Source organism: Schistocerca piceifrons, chromosome 9 (assembly GCF_021461385.2).
Source record: "Schistocerca piceifrons isolate TAMUIC-IGC-003096 chromosome 9, iqSchPice1.1, whole genome shotgun sequence".
In the NCBI taxonomy this organism is placed as follows: Eukaryota; Metazoa; Arthropoda; class Insecta; order Orthoptera; family Acrididae; genus Schistocerca; species Schistocerca piceifrons.
The window spans coordinates 158,179,042-158,201,377 of record NC_060146.1 but is presented as its reverse complement, the minus strand read 5'-3'; the positions used below and the strand labels follow the sequence as shown (position 1 = coordinate 158,201,377).

General features: G+C 40.7%; 1 protein-coding gene across 1 annotated transcript in view; it reads right to left on the bottom strand.

Annotated features, from left to right (window-relative positions):
* Window positions 1-1,332: 1,332 nt before the first annotated feature.
* LOC124716795 (serine protease ami-like) overlaps window positions 1,333-22,336 on the bottom strand; it is a 98,105-nt gene continuing 77,101 nt past the window's right edge. Inside the window, exon 4 of the mRNA XM_047243344.1 lies at window positions 1,333-1,662. Coding sequence (XP_047099300.1) covers window positions 1,333-1,662 — 330 coding nt within the window. The remainder of the gene's footprint in view (window positions 1,663-22,336) is intronic.

The window sequence follows — 22,336 nt, the reverse complement described above, 5'->3', positions numbered from 1 at the left end:
TTCTACATTCTATTCCGTCCTTTTATTTTTAATGATATTCCTCTTCTAACCTCTATGCAACACTATTCATTCTGTTCAAGTGATTTTCCAGGTACTTTGCCAACTTTGACAAAACTACAATGATACTGGCAAACCTCAAGGACTTTATTTCTTCTCTCTGAACTTTCATTCGCTATTCAAATTTCTCCTTGGTTTCCTTCACAGCTTTGCTCAGTGTACAGACTGAATAACATTGGAAATAGACTGCAGTTCTGCCTCACTCCATCCTCTACCGCTGCTTGCCTTTAATTCCTTCTACTGTTATAACTGCAGTCTGGTTTCCGTACAGTTTGCAGACAAACTTTCACTCTCTACATTATTCCTGCCAGCTTCAGAACTTCAAAGAGTGTATTCCACTGAACATTGTCAAAAGCTTTTTCGAATTCTACGAATACTATGCACTTAGGATTTTGACGATGTTCAGAGTGCTATATGCCGTTGTTCTAATATTACTTGCAAATTTGCCGAATATTAGTGTGACTGAATCGTCTGCATTCCCTTGGGAAAAGTAACACATAGTATTTAACTCTTTGACGAGTTCGTTCACCACTAGGTTCTGCAGCAGTGGGGTCAAAATCCCTTCTTGTGGATGTCCACTAGTGGTGCTGATCAGTATTTTCTCATCTATCACGGTGGCTTCATCCTTAAACCAGGTCAACAGTCGTGTCCAGATATACCATCATCCAGGTGAATGGCTGCTCGAAACTTGCAGTGTGCCACAGACGTAGGCCAGTGGGATCAATATTATGTTATGGGGGATATTCACCTGGACTCTCATGGGACCTGTGGTAGTAACAGAAGGCACCATGACAGCTGTGGACTATGTGAACATTATTAGGAACCACCTGCAACCTCTTATACTTGATGTCCTGAAAAGTGGTGGTATCTTCCAACAGGAAGGATAAGTCATAGGGTCAGTTTAGCCTTTTATGTTGCTACATTTCTCTGGAACCCAAATTGATGTTCCTGAGGCAGGGCTGTACCACCCCTTCCATACTTCTGTAAATAATGCGTCAATATTTGTAACCATGAGTTAGTGAACTGATAATGCAGTAATGCTGTCAGTAACCCCTGTCAGCACCTGCCTTTTCTGGAAATGGTGTTACTATATTCCTCTGGAGTTCAAATGGTATTTCACCTCCACAGGTACCATAGTTTTATCATGCATGCTTATTCCAAAGTTCTCAATAATTTTGAAGGAATGTAATCTACTCCAGAGGATTTGTTTTGACTTGGGTGTTTAGTAACTGTGTTTAATAGGAGTGTTTGTACAAAATGAATACATACAGGAAATCAAAACACTGGACACGTGTTTATTGTGCAGCTGAGCACAAGCAGCAGTGAGGCGCTGGCCTGTGGCAGTGGGACGGAGCCAGACCCTCGCTGCCCCCCACCACTGAGCTGCGGCTGGATGATGCGCAGTATCCAGCTGCGGTAGTAGCCCACGAACATGTGGTAGTTGTGCAACATCGGCGCGCCGCACCACTGCATGCTGCAGTTCTTGAAGCGGCCGCCCGTGATGATGCCCATCAGCACGTGGCGGCCCGAGCAGAAGACGGGACCCCCAGAATCGCCCTTGCACGAGGACTTCTTCTCCACGTCCAGAGTGCACAGCCCGTTCTCCTGGTGACAAGCCACAGAAACACAGCGTGAGAGCAGCAGCTGCACGTGGATGCCGACATGACACTGTCAACTGTGCAGGCTTTGACAAGTGATGCAGGACTTCTCTGTGTTGTTGAAATTACACTACTGGCCATTAAAATTGCTACACCACGAAGATGACGTGCTACAGACGCGACATCTAACCGACAGAAATTAGGTGCTGTGATATGCGAATGATTAGCTTTTCATGGCATTCACACAAGGTTGGCGTCGGTGGCGACACCTACAATGTGCTGACATGAGGAAAGCTTGAACCGATTTCTCATACACAAACAGCAGTTGGCCGGCGTTGCCTGGTGAAACGTAGTTGTGATGCCTCGTGTAAGGAAGAGAAATGCGTACCATCACGTTTCCGACTTTGATAAAGGTCGGATTGTAGCCTATCGCGATTGCGGTTTATCGTATCGCGACATTCCTGCTCGCGTTGGTTGAGATCCAATGACTGTTAGCAGAATATGGAATCGCTGGGTTCAGGAGAGTAATACGGAACGCCGTGCTGGATTCCAACGGCTTCGTATCACTAGCAGTCGAGATGACAGGCATCTTATCCGAATGGCTGTAACGGATAGTGCAGCCATGTCTCGATCCCTGAGCCAACAGATGGGAACATTTGCAAGACAACAACCATCTGCACGAACAGTTCGACGACATATGCAGCAGCATGGACTACCAGCTTGGAGACCATGGCTGCAGTTAACCTTGACGCTGCATCACAGACAGGAGCGCCTGTGATGGTGTACTCGACAATGAACCTGGGTGCACGAATGGCAAAACGTCATTTTTTCGGGTGAATCCAGGTTCTGTTTACAGCATCGTGAAGATTGCATCCGTGTTTGGCGACATCGCGGTGAGCGCACAACGGAAGCGTGTATTCGTCATCGCCATACTGGCGTATCACCTGGTGCGACGGTATGGGGTGCCACTGCTTACATGTCTCGGTCACCTCTTGTTCGCATTGACGGCACTTTGAACAGTGACGTTACATTTCAGATGTGTTACGACCAGTGGCTTCATTCAATCCCTGCGAAACCCTACATTTCAGCAGGATAATGCACGACCGCATGTTGCAGGTCCACGGGCCTTTCTGGATACAGAAAATGTTCGACTGCTGCCCTGGCCAGCACATTCTCCAGATCTCTCACCAATTGAAAACGTCTGGTCAATGGTGGACGAGCAACTGGCTCGTCACAATATACCAGTCACTACTCTTGATGAACTGTGGTATCGTGTTGAAGCTGCATAGGCAGTTGTACCTATACACGCTATCCAAGCTCTGTTTGACACAATGCCCAGGCGTATCAAGGCCGTTATTACGACCAGAGGTGGTTGTTCTGGGTACTGATTTCTAAGGATCTATGCACCCAAATTGGGTGAAAATGTAATCACATGTCAGTTCTAGTATAATATATTTGCCCAATGAATACCTGCTTATCATCCGCATTTTTTCTTGGTGTAGCAATTTTAATGGCCAGTAGTGTACATATGATTCTTGTTTTATTGAGTTGACATGTTACACAGGACAAGTCTGGTTAAAATAACATACTATTTTGTTTTTAGGTCATTATTGCTTCATAAAGCATGATGTTAAATAAAATTTGTATAAGGACCATGCCTCATTCACTTGTAAGTTTCGCTATCTTGGTGCCGTGTTTCTAAATTAATTTGACCATACGTTTTTGACATTCTCGTAAAAATTGGAAAATATGTCATTTCAGAAGGATGTCATGCAGATAAACATTAGGTATTTGATATATTTAATAGATTTGTACTTAAGAACAAATAAAAGACTATTCCTGAAGCAATTCTTCAACAGCATCAATTAAGGTTTCTCAGTTCAATAGTACAAAAAGTGAAGACTGGAAGTAGAATTACGAATGTTAATTCGTGAAACAACAAAATTAGTTCCGGTTTTGAAAAAACATTTCTCACCAACCCTGTTCATTCGCAGACATCGCAAATAAAGTTTTTTGTTCTGTGCCTTACTCCAGCACTTGAGTGTGTGCCCGCAAATTACAATGCTGACACCTAAACCAGTGTTCTCCAGGGTCTGAATGCGAATATAGCCCCAAGTAGTACAAACAGTAACAATCTTCGGAAGCATCATTGTCGTCGCCAAAAAGGCCTTTTCGTGCAATATTTCTTTTCCACAACGAAGTTCCCTCTTAGCTTTTCTCAGCTATTTGGAACGCAAGTTGTCTCACCTCCTTCATAGTCATACCAAACATGTGTGACTCCAATGTCTCAGGTGTTGTACCAGTTCACGATTCAAAGCAGCGTTGAAAGTTGGCTCGAATCTACCTAGTCCTTTCTGAACACCACTGAAGATTTTGTTTGTATTCCTAGTTCGTCTCCTAAGCGTAGCCTGGGTAACTCCGAAAGCTTTCAATGCCCGCAGCCATCCCATCCCGCCTCTGGTGATAGCATCTATAGCCTGCTGCATCTGCACCGCATCCCATAACGACGATTTCCTTACATTATTGCCAGCCATCTGAAAGGGGAAATACATATACTTGTATTTGGCCCAAGTAAATTCATTGCATTTGTGTATTATTACACATTCGTTTGAAGTTTCGTTTTATTTGATTTATTGTAGAGTGACCTACTGCTATTGTTGTTAAATTTAAACAGATATGCGAAATAAATAGATCAATTAACATCAAAGATCACACAGAATAGAATTAGAGTCCACATTGGGGTAAACTGACGTAGTGTGTCATTTTATCCTGACACATAGGTTGTCACTGTAGCCTGAAACGCCTTCTTTGATTCATTTGAGAAACGTTCAACTACTGGGTGCTGTATCGGAGTCATCTACCTCTCATAACATAGCTAAGAGTATGCTTTACAAGGTGACTTATACTTTTTTTAAAAACTCAGATTGTTTCGTCCAAAGTCTTGCTGTGTCATTTTACCTGGGTATGTTATTATAGCCTGATTTCTCCTACTACAGCGCAAAGCGTTAATTTTCACACTGTACATCTGATATAACAGTTATGCCAAGAGTCAGAATGGCTTCACACTGAAGCATACTATGGATGCACCTAATCAGGGCACCATAATGAGCCTCCAGAATACGTTCCCAAAGTCAGAAAATGTGACGGATGCAGCCAAAGCTGGTTGACTCAAAGTGCAGGCGATTGACGTGCAAACTGCATATTTCTCAAGGTCAACAAAATTTGTACTTTGCCTCTCTACCCAGCCTCAATTAACCGAGCGAGGTGGCGCAGTGGTTAGCACACTGGACTCGCATTCAGGAGGACGACGGTTCAATCCCGCGTCCGGCCATCCTGATTTAGGTTTTCCGTGATTTCCCTAAATCGGTCCAGGCAAATGCCGGGATGGTTCCTTTGAAAGGGCATGGCCGACTTCCTTCCCCATCCTTCCCTAATCCAATGAGAGCGATGACCTCGCTGTTTGGTCTCTTCCCCCAAACAATCCAATCCCAGCCTCAATTGTTTGTCTCTTGGTAACTGTGGTGCTTAACAACGAAAATCACTTTTACCTTTTCTTGTGGCTTGTTTACTTTTGTTATGCTGACATACTAATCCTGTGTAGTTGCACTGTGAACCTAGATCTGTTATAACTGGAGTCAAATATTACATACTGATTTGAATTAATGAAGACGGGTCTCTGGTAGAATTAGGTCTTTCGCAAAGGAACAGTCCAAGGAAAGTGTTCATTAAATTAGACTAAACGACAGAAGCGTAATTTTTCAAGAACTGTCATTCTGACTTCCCTTCAGGACGGCCTCGTTGTCACCTCAGTCCCGTTCAGTCGATCACACTTTTCATCCTACAATAGTTGGTTTAATTGTAGTTCTTTTCGTTCATTGCATCTGCCCAGTCTTGTTCAATTTGAAACCTTTCTCCCAACTTCTAGTTTTTTGTGTATGCCGTTCAGAGTTCATGTACAGTAGTTCACAATTATACAAGTACATTAAACTTGACACAAGAAGTCCTTATTCACTTGAACTAATTTTTTGATTTGCTAGTGGGTGTTTTTGAAAGCAATGTGCCCATAATTTCCACTTTAGCTTCCACAAATGATATTTATCAGTTATAGTATTTAAGTCAGTGTATATCTTTTTTATGAGTAGCTGGAAAATAAAACTTTAAAATGAAGTTCGACGAATTTATCAAAATAGATTCCTTTAGCATTTTTCACTTTTCATCTCGTCAGGTACAGCCGATAATACTTCGAATGGATTTTTTTAGAAAGAACAATGTAACTAAGCTACAAGATGATCCTACGACAAACGTAATGCACAAATAAGGAAAGCCCTTAAAAATGTAATTCCTCTACACTGAACAGAAGTAAGACAATGAGAGCCATAATGTTATGTGCACAACCAAAACTTCATAAAATAGACATGCCAATTCGAACTATTGTTAATACTATCGACAATATTTCATACAAACACCTCAATTACGTACTCAACAAATAATATACTTATCAGAAGAAATACACAATAAAGAGTACATGAGAATTTATTGACCAAATCAAAAATACTAGTACAACAGGAATTACTAATACCACAGCAGAATTACTAATACCACAGCAGAGTACAGTATGTTCTTTGGATATTACTAACCTCTATACAAATACTCCCATAAAAGAAACTGTAGACATAATTGAAAATAGCTTAATTAACAACAAGATAGTATGTCTAGGTGAAATATGTGAGCTTATACATCTTTTGCATCTTACTGTTTTCTATAACTACTTTACCTATCCGAATGACACATACTCACAACCTAAAACTGCAAGGTGGGAGTAGTGGGAACCAAAGAGATAAGATGTATGTAGAGGGACTATGGCAAGTTATTTAGCATTCGTTTGGAGCCACACTGTACTCTTAACTGCCCTGTATTGTGAAGACATTCGGCAGTAGTTTTAAAGTGAGAAAGTATGTGTGAGAACTTGTAAGATAAAAAATTGTCTAATTTCTTTCAGAATCATGCCTACCATTTGCTCAGTGTATAACTCCATGCAGAGAAGCAATAAAATGAGTACTGTTTAAAAATATTACCTTTTAGTGGTTATTATACATTTGTGTTGTACACCAGCATGGAAAGAAGTTTAATGTGTCAAACTTTACATGAATCTGTGAATTTAATATTTTAAACCTACGTTTCCAGTGAAAAATAAGGTGGTGCTGTCAAACAAATGTGCTACTGCGATGAGAAAAGAAAAATGGTTTCCGACAGAAAACTCTCACATTTGTCGAATAAAGTCAGTCTGGGTATTAGACTAACTTGAGTTAGTCACCCTTATAAGGACAGCTGCGAAGTTGGTCAAAAGGTCGACAATTTAGTTGTTTTTGTACATTATAATGTCCACTCCTGCAACGCAATTCAGCAGTGATTCTACTTGGCAGGTTTCCAGACGTTTGTGGCACCAGAAGCCTATGCATAGGTTACACACTTATCGCAATTTACGGGCAGTTTCTTTGTGGGCGCAGAGCTGGTGCTCGATGACATCCCAGTTGGGTTTCATTGGATTCATATAAGCTGATTTCGATGGCCAAGACACCATCGTGAGTTCACCATCATGCTGCTCAAACCATTGCCACAAGATTCTGACCTTGCGACACGGACGATTTTCCTGCTGAAAGATGCCACCACTTTTCAGGTGGACATCAAGCGTAAGAGGTTGCAGGTGGTTCCTAATAATATTCACATAGTCCACAGCTGTCATGGTGCCTTCCATTACTACCGCAGGTCCCATGGAAGTCCTAGTGAATATCCCCCATAACATAATACTGATCCCACTGGCCTACGTCTGTGGCACGCTGCATGTTTCAAGCAACCATTCACCGAATGACAGCGTACCTGGACACGACCGTTGACCAGGTTTAAGGTAGAGGCCACCGTGATAGATGAGAAAATATTGATCAGCACCACTAGTGGATGTCCACAAGAAGGGATTTTGATCCCATTACTGTAGAACCTTGTGGTGAACGAGCTCATCAATGGGTTAAATACTAGGTGTTACTTTTCCCAAGGGAATGCAGACGATTTAGTCACACTAATATTCGGCAAATTTGCAAGTAATATTAGAACAACGGCATATAGCGCTCTGAACATCATGCACAACTGGTGTAGAAGACAGGATCTGAGGGGCCAGTCCCAGGAAAACTGTTGTATTACCGTTCACGAGGAAGCACATCCTGGACTCGTAGTGGAATGTTAAGCTCTTTGACGAAATTGTACCAGGAGGTAGTGAAGTACCTTGGGGTATACTGGATGCGAAACGAACTTTGATCCCTCACTTAAGGAACATAATTTGCAAGGCAAAAAGTGCTGTCAAGTCCACTAAAACGGCCTGTGGCAAAAATTTAAGTCCCAGAAGCATCTATTGGAATACACCTCTGTAATAAGATCTATGATAATTGGCACCATAGTCACTGCTGGAATGGTGAGCATGCTTGATATGCCCCCATCTCCCCCATGGACTCCAATGGAGTCAGCGATAAGAGCATAAGCCGGCCATTGTGGCCGAGCGATTCTAGGCGTTTCAGTCCGGAAACGCACTGCTGCTGCAGTCGCATGTTCTAATCCTGCCTCGGGCATGGACGTGTGTGATGCCCTTAAGTTAACTTTAAATAGTTCTAAGTCTAATGGACTGATGACCTCAGATATTAAGTCACATAGTGCTCAGAGCCATTTGAATCATTTTTTTATAAGAGCATGTAGGTTAAAAACTGGAAATAACTCGATTCCTTTAGGATATACAGAATCTCAAACCAATATAATGAAAGTGGTAAATATCAGAATGGTCAGGGAATGGCGGCTGACAATAGCTTCCAGTTGCTTGAACAAATCTTTCAGCGTAACAATTGGAAGAAGGGAACAGTGGAAGAACGAACCTCATTACCGGTCAGCAGCCATAGTCCAGTTTACTGGCGGGTAGAAGGTGTTGGGGCCAGCGTGTACAACCTAGTCTAGAGAAAGCAGTCTCTCTCTGGAAGCTGGCCATGGTATTCCATGCGAAAATATCCGTTATCTGGGTTTCCAGACAGCCAAGAAATGCTGAAGTCTCTATCAGCCCCTACAACGAAATCAAAGATTTAACTAATGCCATGAAGCCCTTAGGAGACAAGGGGAAAGCGATAGGGTAAACCTCATGTGGGTCATTCGCATCGGTATGCGCTGTGAGCAACATTATTGTCCTAAGGGCGAGAACAGCGTTCAGACACTTGTTAATTTGTGTACGCGACGCAGTGCAGGTCACGAGTCCAGTGGAAGACTGAGGTCAGACGCAAGTCACATGACGATACCCGGGCGGCAGCAGGCCGCCCCGCATAATTCTCCTCAATACGCTCCATGGCCTGGGTACACTGTGCTGTCTTGTGGCTTCTCAGTACATGAATACATGCAGCAGTGCCAAAGCTTCGGGATTCATGAAACATTTGCATCATGCCATCAGTCTTGGGTGCAACTGTGGATGAACAATATGTTAACACTTCCTTGTACTTGTCATAGTTCCATTTGCAAATTAGACAACTGTGAAGGCACATTTTGTTGCTGAACCAGCAAAAATTTAAATTGTTTAAATTCATAAATATGTTCATATTTTGAAATCTCATTGCTCGCAAAATATTTGTTCACCCACCGTTGCACCGTTCGCTGGCGTTCTTTACTAGTACAGTTATAAATATGCTTATCTTGGTTATCTATCCATTCAGAATAATTACCGCTGAAGGCGTGCACCCTGGTCATCGAATTGTAACTTTAAATTGTTTGCCTGTTCAGAAGTGAAATGTCCTACTTCAGACTGAAAGGTATGAACCATGTCACCAAGTGTGATATTTTCACTAGTGAGCTTATCTGTATTGGTATACAAAGCCTGAAAGAAATTACATAATTTTGTTACACTGCAATTAGACGTTTGTTGTTGTTGCTTCAAATTTCTATTCTCTTGTGAAATTTGCCCTACATCTAGAAAAATGTTACTAAACTTTGATTGCAAATCATATGAAAGCTCTGAAATTTGTGTTGTGATATTTTTCGTTGCTTCATCGAACTTTGAAGTCATTTCGTGTATCATTGTTGCATTTCATTTTTGAACCTGGTCATTTTATCTTCAGTGATCATATTAGCTAATGACTTTTGAAACATTTGTTGTGTGTCGAGTTAACAAGAAGCTTGCGCCGGCGGGAACGCAAGGTCGCCTGAAGGTCGAACCACTGCGTTTGTGATCTGTTCATCACTTATAGTTGATTAAATTTCTGACAGAAAGGAGTCACTTTCAGATTGCGTATTTGTTTCACACACAGCAGCATCAATATTCTCCACGTTTGAATTAATTTCTTCTTTGTCACTTTCTTCTTCTGAATGTACGGCACCTGGATTTGTTTCTGCTATTTTTTGTTTCTTAGCAATTTTCTCAATAATACTGAAAGATCAGTAAATCGCGAAAAGGTGTTTTTTACAATATATAACATTAACTGATAATGGAAAATATTAACGTTGTTGCTAAATGGCCACAATACTCATTGCATTTACTATGATAATGGAGCACTCCATTACATGTGAGATGTGACAAGATTGTCCATCTTTGACCATCTAAACTGCGTATTGGAATGTTTGTTACTGTTAACTGTGCTGTACTGTATGAAAGCATGTAACTAACTAAGATACAAAAGTAATGTAATGCTGCGATATTCGAATAACAAGCATAAGATAGCAGCCTAGAACTCACTACTTCAGGCAGGAAAGGGCAATAATGAATTCTGTCTTTAAATATTTTCATTCAGCTTCGGTTGTTAATTTTTACATTGCAGATCTCTTCGCTTATTTTATTTCATATTAATTCTTTTCACCCAGTTTTAGTTTCCAATTACTTTGTATGTCCACACAAGAATGTTTCGAGCAATCACTCGACCATGAAAGAAAGACAATCAAAACAATTACAATTTCATTCAGTTGACATTATTTAATAATGATGCAATCGCCAGTGTCTGTTGGCTTCCATCTCTGCTCACTAAATCAATTCCAAAGCAGTTTAAGAACGCATGTTGTAATTGCCCCATATTGGCTTTGGTAGCAACGCAATTAAAGATGTGGACTGATGAAATTTTTGAAAATGCGAATTACATATCGCTAACTGATAACTGCCCTGTGCTGTGTGATTAGTTAAAGTTCTCAGACTTCCTCGAATGACTGCAGGTTCACGTTCAAGTTGTACAATAAGAAAAGAGATATTGAAAATTAGTAATGAAGTCACGCCAATGGCGGATTGACCTCACGTCGAAGTATTGCTTCTCTCCCACAAAAAAGCGGAAAATCCAACTATTAGAATAATGATTATTCACATAAATATGTGGACTGGTATTATAATAAAGTATTTGAGCAAATTTTGAATGAAAATTAGCTTAATATATTAGAAATTATTTAGAGCTACAGACAGCAATACTTACATGACAAGATCAGCATGGTAAAAGATAAAAGCGAACAGTCAGGTATCTTCTCAAAGAAAATAAATTGAAGGCTGCACCCTCATTAATTAGCACAGATTATATAAATATTGTCATATGGACTCCTTGGTCCTCAGTCGATATATCAATTGTATCTTCCTTTGCACAAACATACAAGAAACACACAAAAAATTTATGGAAAAGGGCTAGTGCATACTAACGCAGAGTTTACAGTTTCACAAATTTACTTCATCAAAGAAGATGGAGTAAATATTCTAGAATTCAAATCAAGAATAGTTCCTAAAATGAGCAACTGAAAAGCAAATTTTCTCAGTTTAGTGAAGCAGCTTAAATCACTCGATAAAGGCAAACATTCCAGTCCAGATAGTATACCAATTACTTACCTTTCAGAGTATCCTGATATAATATCTCCATACTTAGCAATCATATATAGCTGCTTACTTGACAAAAGATCTGTACCTGAAGACTGGAAAGCTGCACACGTGACACAAATATCTAAGAGGTGAAGCACGTCACTGATGTTAATTTGCTGTAGGATTTTGGAACATTTACGAGTAGGACTGTAAGGAGAGGTCTGGGAGAGAAAATGATGTTATCACACCCGACATCATGTTACACATCCAGTGTCAGGTCTGGCGTCACCTCTAACCCTATCTAATGTATGACGCGATTTATTCAACCGATATGAATGTAATGCAAAATAAGACAGTAACGTCTGTAATATTATGAGTCATTTTGTGGAGTCTGATGATATTTTGTGACAAATATTGTAAATATTTTCCATTAATCGCAAATATAAAGAATACGGCAGTTCAACATGTTCCATGAAAGCATGAAACTGCAAGTGAAATATATATACACAAGAGCTATCTTGCTTGCCCCAGTTTGTTCTCTGTTTTTCGTCTGTTTGTTCTCTCTCTCCTAAGGATCGATGCATGTATAACTAGCTGTCTGTGTGAGCTTTAAGCTTACAATATATTGTTAGTTGAAAGTATATTATGTTTCCTTTCAAAAACACCTCTCCCTCCACGTGAAATTTATTTAAAGATAATAATAATATTGCTGTCGATTCTCCATCTGACTTCGACTGTTTCGATGGTGCTGAGTCCGCCGTTAGGCGTACTAAAGAATATTTCAGTGTTTGCGACCTTCGCTCGAAAAGGAAAATAATTCTAGTTGTTTTTATGAATTTTGACAGCCAATTTTCAATATTAAAGTTAGTTAATATTTTTGATTACGAAACTTATTCAGACATTTAACACCACAAGGCTTAGGTAAGGCTTCACCTCTGGTTTAAAATATTTTAAGCTAATTCAAAGTATTAAAAGTTAACTTAGTTCTTAAAGAGATAAAGGTAAAAAGAAATTTTGCAATTATTTCAATAATACGCAGGTGTTTATACCAGTCTTTCTTTCTGTGTAACATTAGATTAATTTTCTGGGAAAAGAAATCATTTCATGCTCTATATTATCGCTTGTTCAGTTGAGGGTTACGTTACGTTGTCATTCATTGCAAGAGAGCGCAACATTGCCATTAATAATAAATAACTTTTTGTCTGCGGGTTGAGAGTAAGTCACCTTACGTGTATTTAAGACGCGTTTATCCGCTCTCAAAATATACGTGGCGTTCCAAAAACAATAATAAAAATTTAAACTGCTACGTTACATTAACATCGCTGTAGGTTGTGGCTGACTCCTGCGCACGTATTTCAAACCACACGTAGCAATCGGCACAGACTTATACAAAATAACAAAATTAATTCTACATCACAACAATTAAGCAGAAAGGAGGTAATGGTAAACAGGTTACACATTGTGCTCCTTGGTGCCACTGCTTCCTCTCTCCTAGACACTGATCAAGGTCACCCAGGGGAATCCATAGTCCCTACATCCTCCCGCTCCCTCCCCCCCCCCCGCCCCCCCCTTTCGACCAGTCAGGAGCAGGCACTCCCTCCACAGCTTTATCTTTTAGAACTAGGTTGCTTGAGTGGGTGAATTTCACTCAGGCACTGAGCGGCATTGGGAGAGGTCTTAGGTTGCATCTCTTTCTTGATAACATATTACATTAAGTAATGTCACTTTAGTTCTATTTCTTAATATCAGTTAAATATTGCACCATTCGAGGCATCGGCAGAGACCACCCCAGGCAGGTATATCAATTCCGCGCAATTATATGTATTTTTCAATATTTACCGTACTTTCCTCAATTTTACGTGTTTTTCACAAACTTTTGCATTTTTCTGGATTTTACACAGTTTTACGTATTTACTCCAATTACGCAACATCCACCCCACTGTTCTCGACATCGCGTCGACGGCAATCGTAATCCAACACGTGCTCGTATTAGTCATCATTGATACTGAAGCACACCTCCCAAATGCCACCTTTTATAACTGGGGCACTTCTGGAGCTGGGCAGCATACGGAAGGGTCGTAATCTGTGTCTGTTTGTTAATAGCAAATTAAATTAGATCACTGAGGCACTATCTGTAAATAATAATTTAACATAAAGTTTATTCTTGAAACAGCAACCAGCTGCAAGTATGGTTTCACAAATTTTATTTGGATCAAATCATGACTGGTTTCTGATCATTTACAAACCCGTCTTCGGATGCTTGTCTCACATTTCGTTTCGTTTTCTTGCTGGGACCTCGTTTTATATCCATCATTCGTCTGCTGCACTGGCACAGATTGAAAGTTTTCTGTTCACTATTCGGGATGTAGAGGCTTATCTCACTAGGGGTAAGATAGATACTGCCTACAGGAAAATTAAAGAGACCTTTGGAGGTAAGAGAACCACTTGTATGAATATCAAGAGCTCAGATGGGAACCCAGTTCTAAGCAAAGAAGGGAAAGCAGAAAGGTGGAAGGAGTATATAGAGGCTATATACAGGGGCGATGTTCTTGAGGACAATATTATGGAAATGGAAGAGGAGGTTGATGAAGATGAAATGGGAGATATGATACTGCGTGAAGAGTTTGACAGAGCACTGAAAGACCTAAATCGAAACAACGCCAAGATGAAATGGGAGATATGATACTGCGTGAAGAGTTTGACAGAGCACTGAAAGACCTAAGTCGAAACAAGGCCCAGACAACATTCCATTAGAACTACTGACGGACTTGGGAGAGCCAGTCCCGGCAAAACTCTACCATCTGGTGAGCAAGATGTATGAGAAAGGTGAAATAACCTCAGACTTCAAGAAGAATATAATTTCCAATCCCAAAGAAAGCAGCTGTTGACAGATGTGACAATTACCGAACTGTTTAATAAGTCACGGCTGCAAAATACTAACGCGAATTCTTTACAGACGAACGGAAAAACTAGTAGAAGCAGACCTCGGGGAAGATCAGTTTGGATTCCGTAGAAATATTGGAACATGTGAGACAATACTGACCCTACGACTTATCTTAGAAGCTAAATTAAGGAAAGGCAAACCTATGTTTCCAGCATTTGTAGACTTAGAGAAAGCTTTTGAAAATGTTGACTGGAATATTCTCTTTCAAATTCTGAAGGTGACAGGGGTAAAATACAGGGAGCGAAAGGCTATTTACAATTTTTACAGAAACCAGATGGCAGTTATAAGAGTCGAGGGGCATGAAAGGAAAGCAGTGGTTGGGAAGGGAGTGAGACAGGGCTGTAGCTTATCCCCGATGTTATTGTATCTGTATATTGAGCAAGCAGTAAAGGAAACAAAAGAAAAATTCGGGGTAGGAATTAAAATCCATGGAGAAGAAATAAAAACTTTGGGGTTCGCCGATGACATTGTAATTCTGTCAGAGACGGCAAAGGCCTTGGAAGAGCATTTGAACGGAATGGACAGTGTCTTGAAAGGAGTTTTGCTATTTGGGGAGCAAAATAACTGATGATGGTCGAAGTAGGGAGGATATAAAATGTAGACTGACAATGGCAAGGAAAGCGTTTCTGAAGAAGAGAAATTTGTTAACATCGAGTATAGATTTAAGTGCCAAGAAGTCGTTTCTGATAGTATTTGTATGGAGTGTAGCCATGTATGGAAGTGAAACGTGGACGATAAATAGTTTAGACAAGAAGAGAATAGAAGCTCTCGAAATGTGGTGCTACAGAAGAATGCTGAAGATTAGATGGGTAGATCACATAACTAAAGAGGAGGTATTGAATAGAATTGGAGAGAAGAGAAATTTGTGGCACAACTTGACTAGAAGAAGGGATCGGTTGGTAGGGCATGTTCTGAGGCATCAAGGGATTTACAATTTAGTATTGGAGGGCAGCGTGGAGGGTAAAAATAGTAGAGGGAGACCAAGAGATGAATACACTAAGCGGATTCAGAAGGATGTAGGTTGCAGTAGGTACTGGGAGATGAAGAAGTTTGCACAGGATAGAGTGGTATGGAGAGCTGCATCAAACCAGTCTCAGGACTGAAGACCACAACAACAATTCAGTACAGTTTATGATAGATTTAATTCTTATGACCTCTATCACGGCATTTAGGTCAAGGTTTTAAAGTTATTAAAACGTGAAGTGTGGTGTAAACTTACGTGTTGCGTGCTTCTGGGAGACGAAATCGCCCAGTGTTTTTGTTGTGAATTTTGAACTTAAGACGTTTGTGATCATGCACTATACGAGTACTGTTCAGTTCCTTGAAAAACACTGTATACCACACGATTCTTGTTTAGTGGCAGCATACACGATAAACGTTTACAGTGTGACCCATCTTCACATGGATAACACAGACAATGTCTTAAAAGATTTTGCAGTCGTAAAGATGGTAGGTTACAGACTCTGTGAGAGTGTGTGGAATTAGTAAAATATGTGCTTCGTAGTGCAGTGGAAGTAATTTAAGAAACCAAAAAGTTAAGTAAAATTATTTAGAACGGTTTCTAATATGGTACATGAATAGCATTACACACACAAAGGTTATACTTACAAGGGAACCTCCCCATCGCACCCCCCTCAGATTTAGTTAAAGTTGGCACAGTGGATAGGCCTTGAAAAACGGAACACAGATCAATCGAGAAAACAGGAAGAAGTTGTTTGGAACTATGAAAAAAATTAGCAAAAATATACAAACTGAGTAGTCCATGCGCAAGATATGCAATATCAAGGAGAGTGTGAACTAAGGAGCGCCGTGGTCCCGTGGTTAGCGTGAGCGGTTGCCGAATGAGAGGTCCTTGGTCCTCCAGTGAAAAATTTAATTTTTTGTTTTCAGACAATTATTATCTGTCCGTCCGTAATGTTTTCATCACTTTTTGGGGGTGATTATCACATCCACAAGAAAACCTAAATCGGGGAAAGTAGAAGAATCTTTTTACCCATTCGCCAAGTGAGGTGGGTCAACAACATATTCCTGTCATGTGACGCACATGCCATCACCAGTGTGATATAGAATATATGAGACGTGTTTTCCTGTGGAGGAATCGGTTGACCTATGACCTTGCGAAAAACGTTTTCGGTTCCCATTGGAGAGGCACGTCCTTTCGTCTACTAATCGCACGGTTTTGCGGTGCGGTCGCGAAACACAGACACTAAACTTATTACAGTGAACAGAGACGTCAATGAACGAACGTATCAAAACTTTGCGAAAACAAAGAGGGTAAACTTTTCACTCGAGGGAAGGCTTGAACCAAGGACCTCTCGTACCGCAGCCGCTCACGCTAACCACCGGACCACGGCGGTCCTGAGCTCAGACTGTCCGTGATGTTGCCTGTGTTGCGCATTGACTACTCAGTTTGTATATTTTGCTTATTTTCTCATAGTTCCACACAACTTCTTCCTGTTTTCTCGATTGATCTGTGTTCCGTTTTTCAAAGCCTATCCACTATGACAACTTATAACTAAATCTGAGGGGGGTGCGATGGGGAGGTTCCCTTGTTAGAAATACCAGACAAAGTGTACAGTACATAAGCACAATAAGACACGTTTTCTATTATAGTGATAAAGTTAAGTTTGAACACTGAATCTATGGTTGCATTTTACATTATAAATAGTAATCCATCAATACATCATACTATGAATATCATATAGATGTGAATTTAACAGTAAAGATACAACTTTTAAAGCACTATGAGAACTATGGGAATATGGGAATATTACATTGCTTTAAAGGATGAGAAGACCTTTCGGAAATTATTTAGGAATGAGGTGTTGGATGACTTTTCCATTCAGAATGAGATTAGGAAAAGTGTTCTTGTGTATACGAATATCAGCTTCCTCTGTAAGACTCATTGTGCGCTCTTATCTCTAAGTAGTAAGATATGGGTGCTGTTTTCTATATTGCCTTCTTTGTGATTGTTCTCTACAAGATGTTCAGCTGTGATCCTTAAAGCTTGTTTCAAATGTTCTACGTGTTTGGGCAATGCAGAATTTGAGACAGTTACTGCAGTTTAGTTCATAAATTCCTGATCTTTTTTGGGGACACTAATGTGTGGGAGTGAGTTTATAAGTCTCTGTTGAAGTTTATTATTTGTGTAAAAGGTAACTGTAACATTCTTCTTTTTGAATAGGCTGGAAACATTATATGATTTAGAAAATATCGTTCTTGTGAAACACAACTAGCTCTTTAGCTCACACGAAGCTTTCAGTGCTATCGACAAAGGATTTCATATTGATACTCTATTTCTAGATTTCGAGAACGCTTTTGACAACATTGCACTCAAGCAGCTTGTAATCAGATTTCGTGCTTATGGCATATCGTCTCAGTTATGCGCCTGTTTCTTCCTGTCAGACAGGTCACAATTCGTAGTAACTTACTAAAAGTCGCTGTGTAAAACAGAAGTGATTCCTGGCGTTCCCCAAGATAGCGTTATAGGCCCTCTGCTGCTTCTTACCTATATAAACAATTTACAGAGAATCTGAGCAGCCGCCTTAGGTTGTTCGTAGATGATACAGACGTTTATCGTCTAGTAAAATCATCACAAGATCAAAACAAATTGCAAAATGATTTAGTAAAGATACCTGTGTGATGTGAAAATTGGCAGTTGACCCTGAATAATGAAAAGTGTGAATTCATCCACATGACTGCTAAAAAGAATCTGTTGAACTTCGGCTAAGCAATAAATTAATCAACTTTAAAGCCCGTATATTCAACTACAAATGCGAACAAATTAAATTGGAAAGAACACATAGAAAATGCTGTGGGGAAGGCAAAGCAAAGACAGCGTTTTATTGGCAGAACGTGTAGAAGATGCAACAGATCTACTAGAGAGACTGCTTACACTACGGTTGTCCACCCTCTTTTGGAGTGCTGCCGCACGGTGTGGGATTCTTACCAGATAAGTATAACGGAACACATCGAGAAAGTTCAAAGAAGGACACCACGTTTCGTATTATCGAGAAATAGGGGAGAGAGTGTCACAGTAATGATGCAGGATTTATGGTGGACATAATTAAAACAAAGGTATTTCTCGTTACGGCGGGATCTTCTCACGAAATTTCAATCACCAATTTTGTCTTCTGAATGCGAAAATATTCTGTCGACGCCACATACATAGGGAGAAACAATCATCATAATGAAATAAGGGAAATCTGAATTCGCACGGAAGGATACGGTTGTTCACTTTTTCCGCGTCCTGTTCGAGAGTGGAATAATAGCGAATTATTTTGAAGGTGGTTCGACGAACCCTCTGGCAGGCATTTAAGTGTGATTTGCAGAGCACATATGGAGATGAAGATGAAAGTGGGTCTAAATTTTGTGCATTTCCAACCTAATTCTCAACAAAAACAGTAGGCGAGTTCCTCACCCAGAAGCATACAGTAAGTAAGTTTTCACCACATCTCACATTTTAATAACTTTAAAACCTTTTCATAAATGCCTTGATAGAGGTAAGAAGAAATAGATCTATCATGAACTTTATCATATAGCGAAAAACAACAAAAAAGTACCCCATTGCAGCGAACCAATCATGGAAATTAAAGGAGGCCCCAGGAAGAAAACGAAACGAAACGTGTAACAACTAACTGAAGATGGTTTTGTAAAAAATTCGAAACCGGTCATGATTTGATCTGAAAAATTTTGTGTCTGGTTGCTGTTTCAATTATAAACCTTATTGTATTACAGCCAGGTTCTGAAGATGTCATCATCATCATCTTGGACAGTTTCCAGCCACTGGCTGGGTCTGTCGGGAACACAAGCCTCTCCATCGTGTTCTGTCTTTCCACCATTCCCCCTCTTCCACCTTCGTCCAGTTCTCTCCTCTTCTCGTCACACATTCCTTCACACCCTTCACCCATCTATCTCTTGGTCTTCCCTCTGGGCCTCTTCCCCTCCAGTTGCAGATCAAACATCCTCTTTGGAATTCTTCCCTCATCCATTCTCTTCATGTGTCCATACCACTGCAGTCTTGATTTTTCTATCCTGTCCTGTACTGGTTCCTCCCTTAGTCTTTCCCTCACATACACATTTCGCAATCTGTCTCGTCTTGTTACACTCAACCTGCTCCTCTGGAACTTCATTTCACTAGCCTGTATTCTACTTTTGTCGCTTTTGCGCATTACCCATGTCTCACTTCCGTATGCCAATATGGGGACAAAGTAGGTTCGGTATATAATTCCCTTGGATTTCTGTGGCACCTCCTTGCTCCAAATAAGCCCCCTAATGCATTTGTAGAACTGCCCTGCTTTTCTGCACCTTTCATTTATTTCCATTGCGTTTCCCCCCTTACTTTCAATCATGCTTCCCAGGTACTTGAAGTTCTCTACCACTTGTAGTTTTTCCCCTCCACAAGTTATATCCACATTTGGCCTATTCTTCTTCCTTGTTGTGACAATTATTTCACTTTTCTTTGCAGAGAAATGCATTCCATATTGTGCTGCCGTTGCCTCCCATACATCTAACTGCTCTTGCACCTCCTTCTCGCAATTTCCCCATAACATCAGTCATCGGCAAAAAGCACTGCTTTCATTTTATGATCTCCAATTGCATCTGATACTTGCTGTAGGATTTCATCCATAACAATAATAAACAATAAAGGCGAAAGTGCACTTCCCTGTCGCAGCCCATTTTCCAGCTTGAACCATGCAGTACGTTCCCTCCCCACTTTCACACAACTCTCACTTCCCTCATACATTTTTCTGACTTTTCGTGTTATCTCTTCATCTACCCCTTTTGCGTTCAGCACATCCCAGAGCTTGTCCCTACAGATACTGTCATACGCCTTCTCAATATCTAAAAAGGCCATGATTAAGTCCTTCCCGTACTCATAGTGCCTTTCCTGCAGTTGCCTTACCGCAAATATGAGGTCCATTGTTGATCTTCCCGGTCTGAAACCGTACTGCTCCTCTTGCAGTCTACTTTCAATATTGCTTCTTATTCTCTTCTCCAGGATCTTTTCATAGATTTTTCCACAGTGGCATAGCAGGGTGATTCCTCTGTAGTTCTCACATCTCCTTTTATCCCCTTTCTTGAAGATCGGGACTATAATTCCTTTCTTCCAATCCTCAGGAATTCTGTTCTCCTTCCACACCACCCTCAGCACTCTGTATAGCCACTGGGTTCCTACTTCTCCTGCTGCTCGTATCATATCCACTGTTACTTCGTCCCAACCTGGTGCCTTGCCCCCTTTCATCCTCTTTATGGCTTCTTCCACTTCATTCCAAGTTAGATCATCAATTTCCCCACTATTATAATCGTCTGCTGCCTTAGGCTCTCCATCGCTGTTAGTTACCCGCTTGGCGGCATTCAGCAGATCTTCAAAGTACTCCTTCCAAATCTTTTTGAGCTCATGCATTTCCTCCACAACTCTTCCATTATTATCCATGATCCTCAGGCACTCGCTTCTGTCGTTCCTCTTATTTCTTACCATGGTGTAAAGTACTTTTTTGTTCCCTTCACTGTCCTCTTCTAACATTCTTGTCCATTTTTCCATCCTCTTCTTCTTCTCCGCCCTTACTATGGTCTGTGCCGCTTTCTTGCTTTCCTTATATTTTACCCTAGCTTCCTCTGTTCGGGTCTGGAACCATTCTCTGAAGGCTTTGTTCTTTCGAAGTACTGCCTCTTTACATATGTTGTTCCACCATGGGGTTTCCTTACTTCTCCTCTTTGTGCTAGTTCTTCCGCACACAGTCTCAGCTGCCTCAACTAGAGCCCTCTTAAAATCTCCCCATTCTTCTTCCACTGTTCTCTGATCTTCCTTTGGCAGCTTCTTCCTGATCAGAGTCTGGTACTGGGTCCTCCGTTCATCCTCTTTCAGCATCCATGTCTTCAACCTTTTCTCCTGTATATCTGTTGCCCTCCTATCTTTTTTCTCTCTCAGGGTGGCTACCAACAGCCGATGGTCACTGTCTAAGGCCTCAGATGGAATGACCTTAACATCTGTGAGACTGCTCATCATCTGCCTATGCACTAGTACATAGTCTACTACTGAAGTTTGGGACCAGTCTCCACTATACCAAGTTATTTTGTGGCTACTTCTCTTCTTGTACCACGAATTTGCGATCGCCAGCCCATTCCTCTTGCAGAATTCCAGCAACAATTTTCCTTCTCTATATCGGTTCCCCCAGCCCTCTGGTCCCATTATCTCCTCGAATCCTTTCCTGTCTGTGCCAACATGTGCATTGAGGTCCCCTATTATAATCTGATTACCTCCATTTAGCTGCTTTTGCATGTCACCTACAAATTCCTCCTTCTCCTTTTTTGTACACCCCACCTGTGGGGCATATGCTGAAGATGTCCATTTTCAAAAAAATAGCGGCAATTTAATATTTCGTAATTTGAGATACCAGCAGACACTACACCCAGGGAGATACGTAAGTAATCTCATTCTTCCACAGTTTTTTATACTTTTCCATGTTTTCCACCATTTTATACAGTTTATTCAATTACTTGAGCTATGTGTCAACGTCATGTCAACATCGCGTTGTGTCGCGCCACAATGTTATGATGTCGTGTCACATCATGTCACGACGTCACATCAGCATTGCATCGCATTGGTTCGACGTCATGATGCTCAGTCAGCAATAATGCAACATAGACCGATTTATTTCTCATTGCTAAGCACCACTCCATTACTAGCGTATGTGTGACGTCATACTGTATGTGTAAGAAAGGAACACATTGGTAGAAACAATGATGCCACACCAAATAAATGTCATAGCAAATTCTGTAACGACTACCGACTTCTAACAAAAGATATTGTATGTATAAGAAATACCACACCGCAATAGATAAACAGCCACTATATTAATAGAGCGTGTGATGTCATAGTAAAATTCTGGCGCTTCC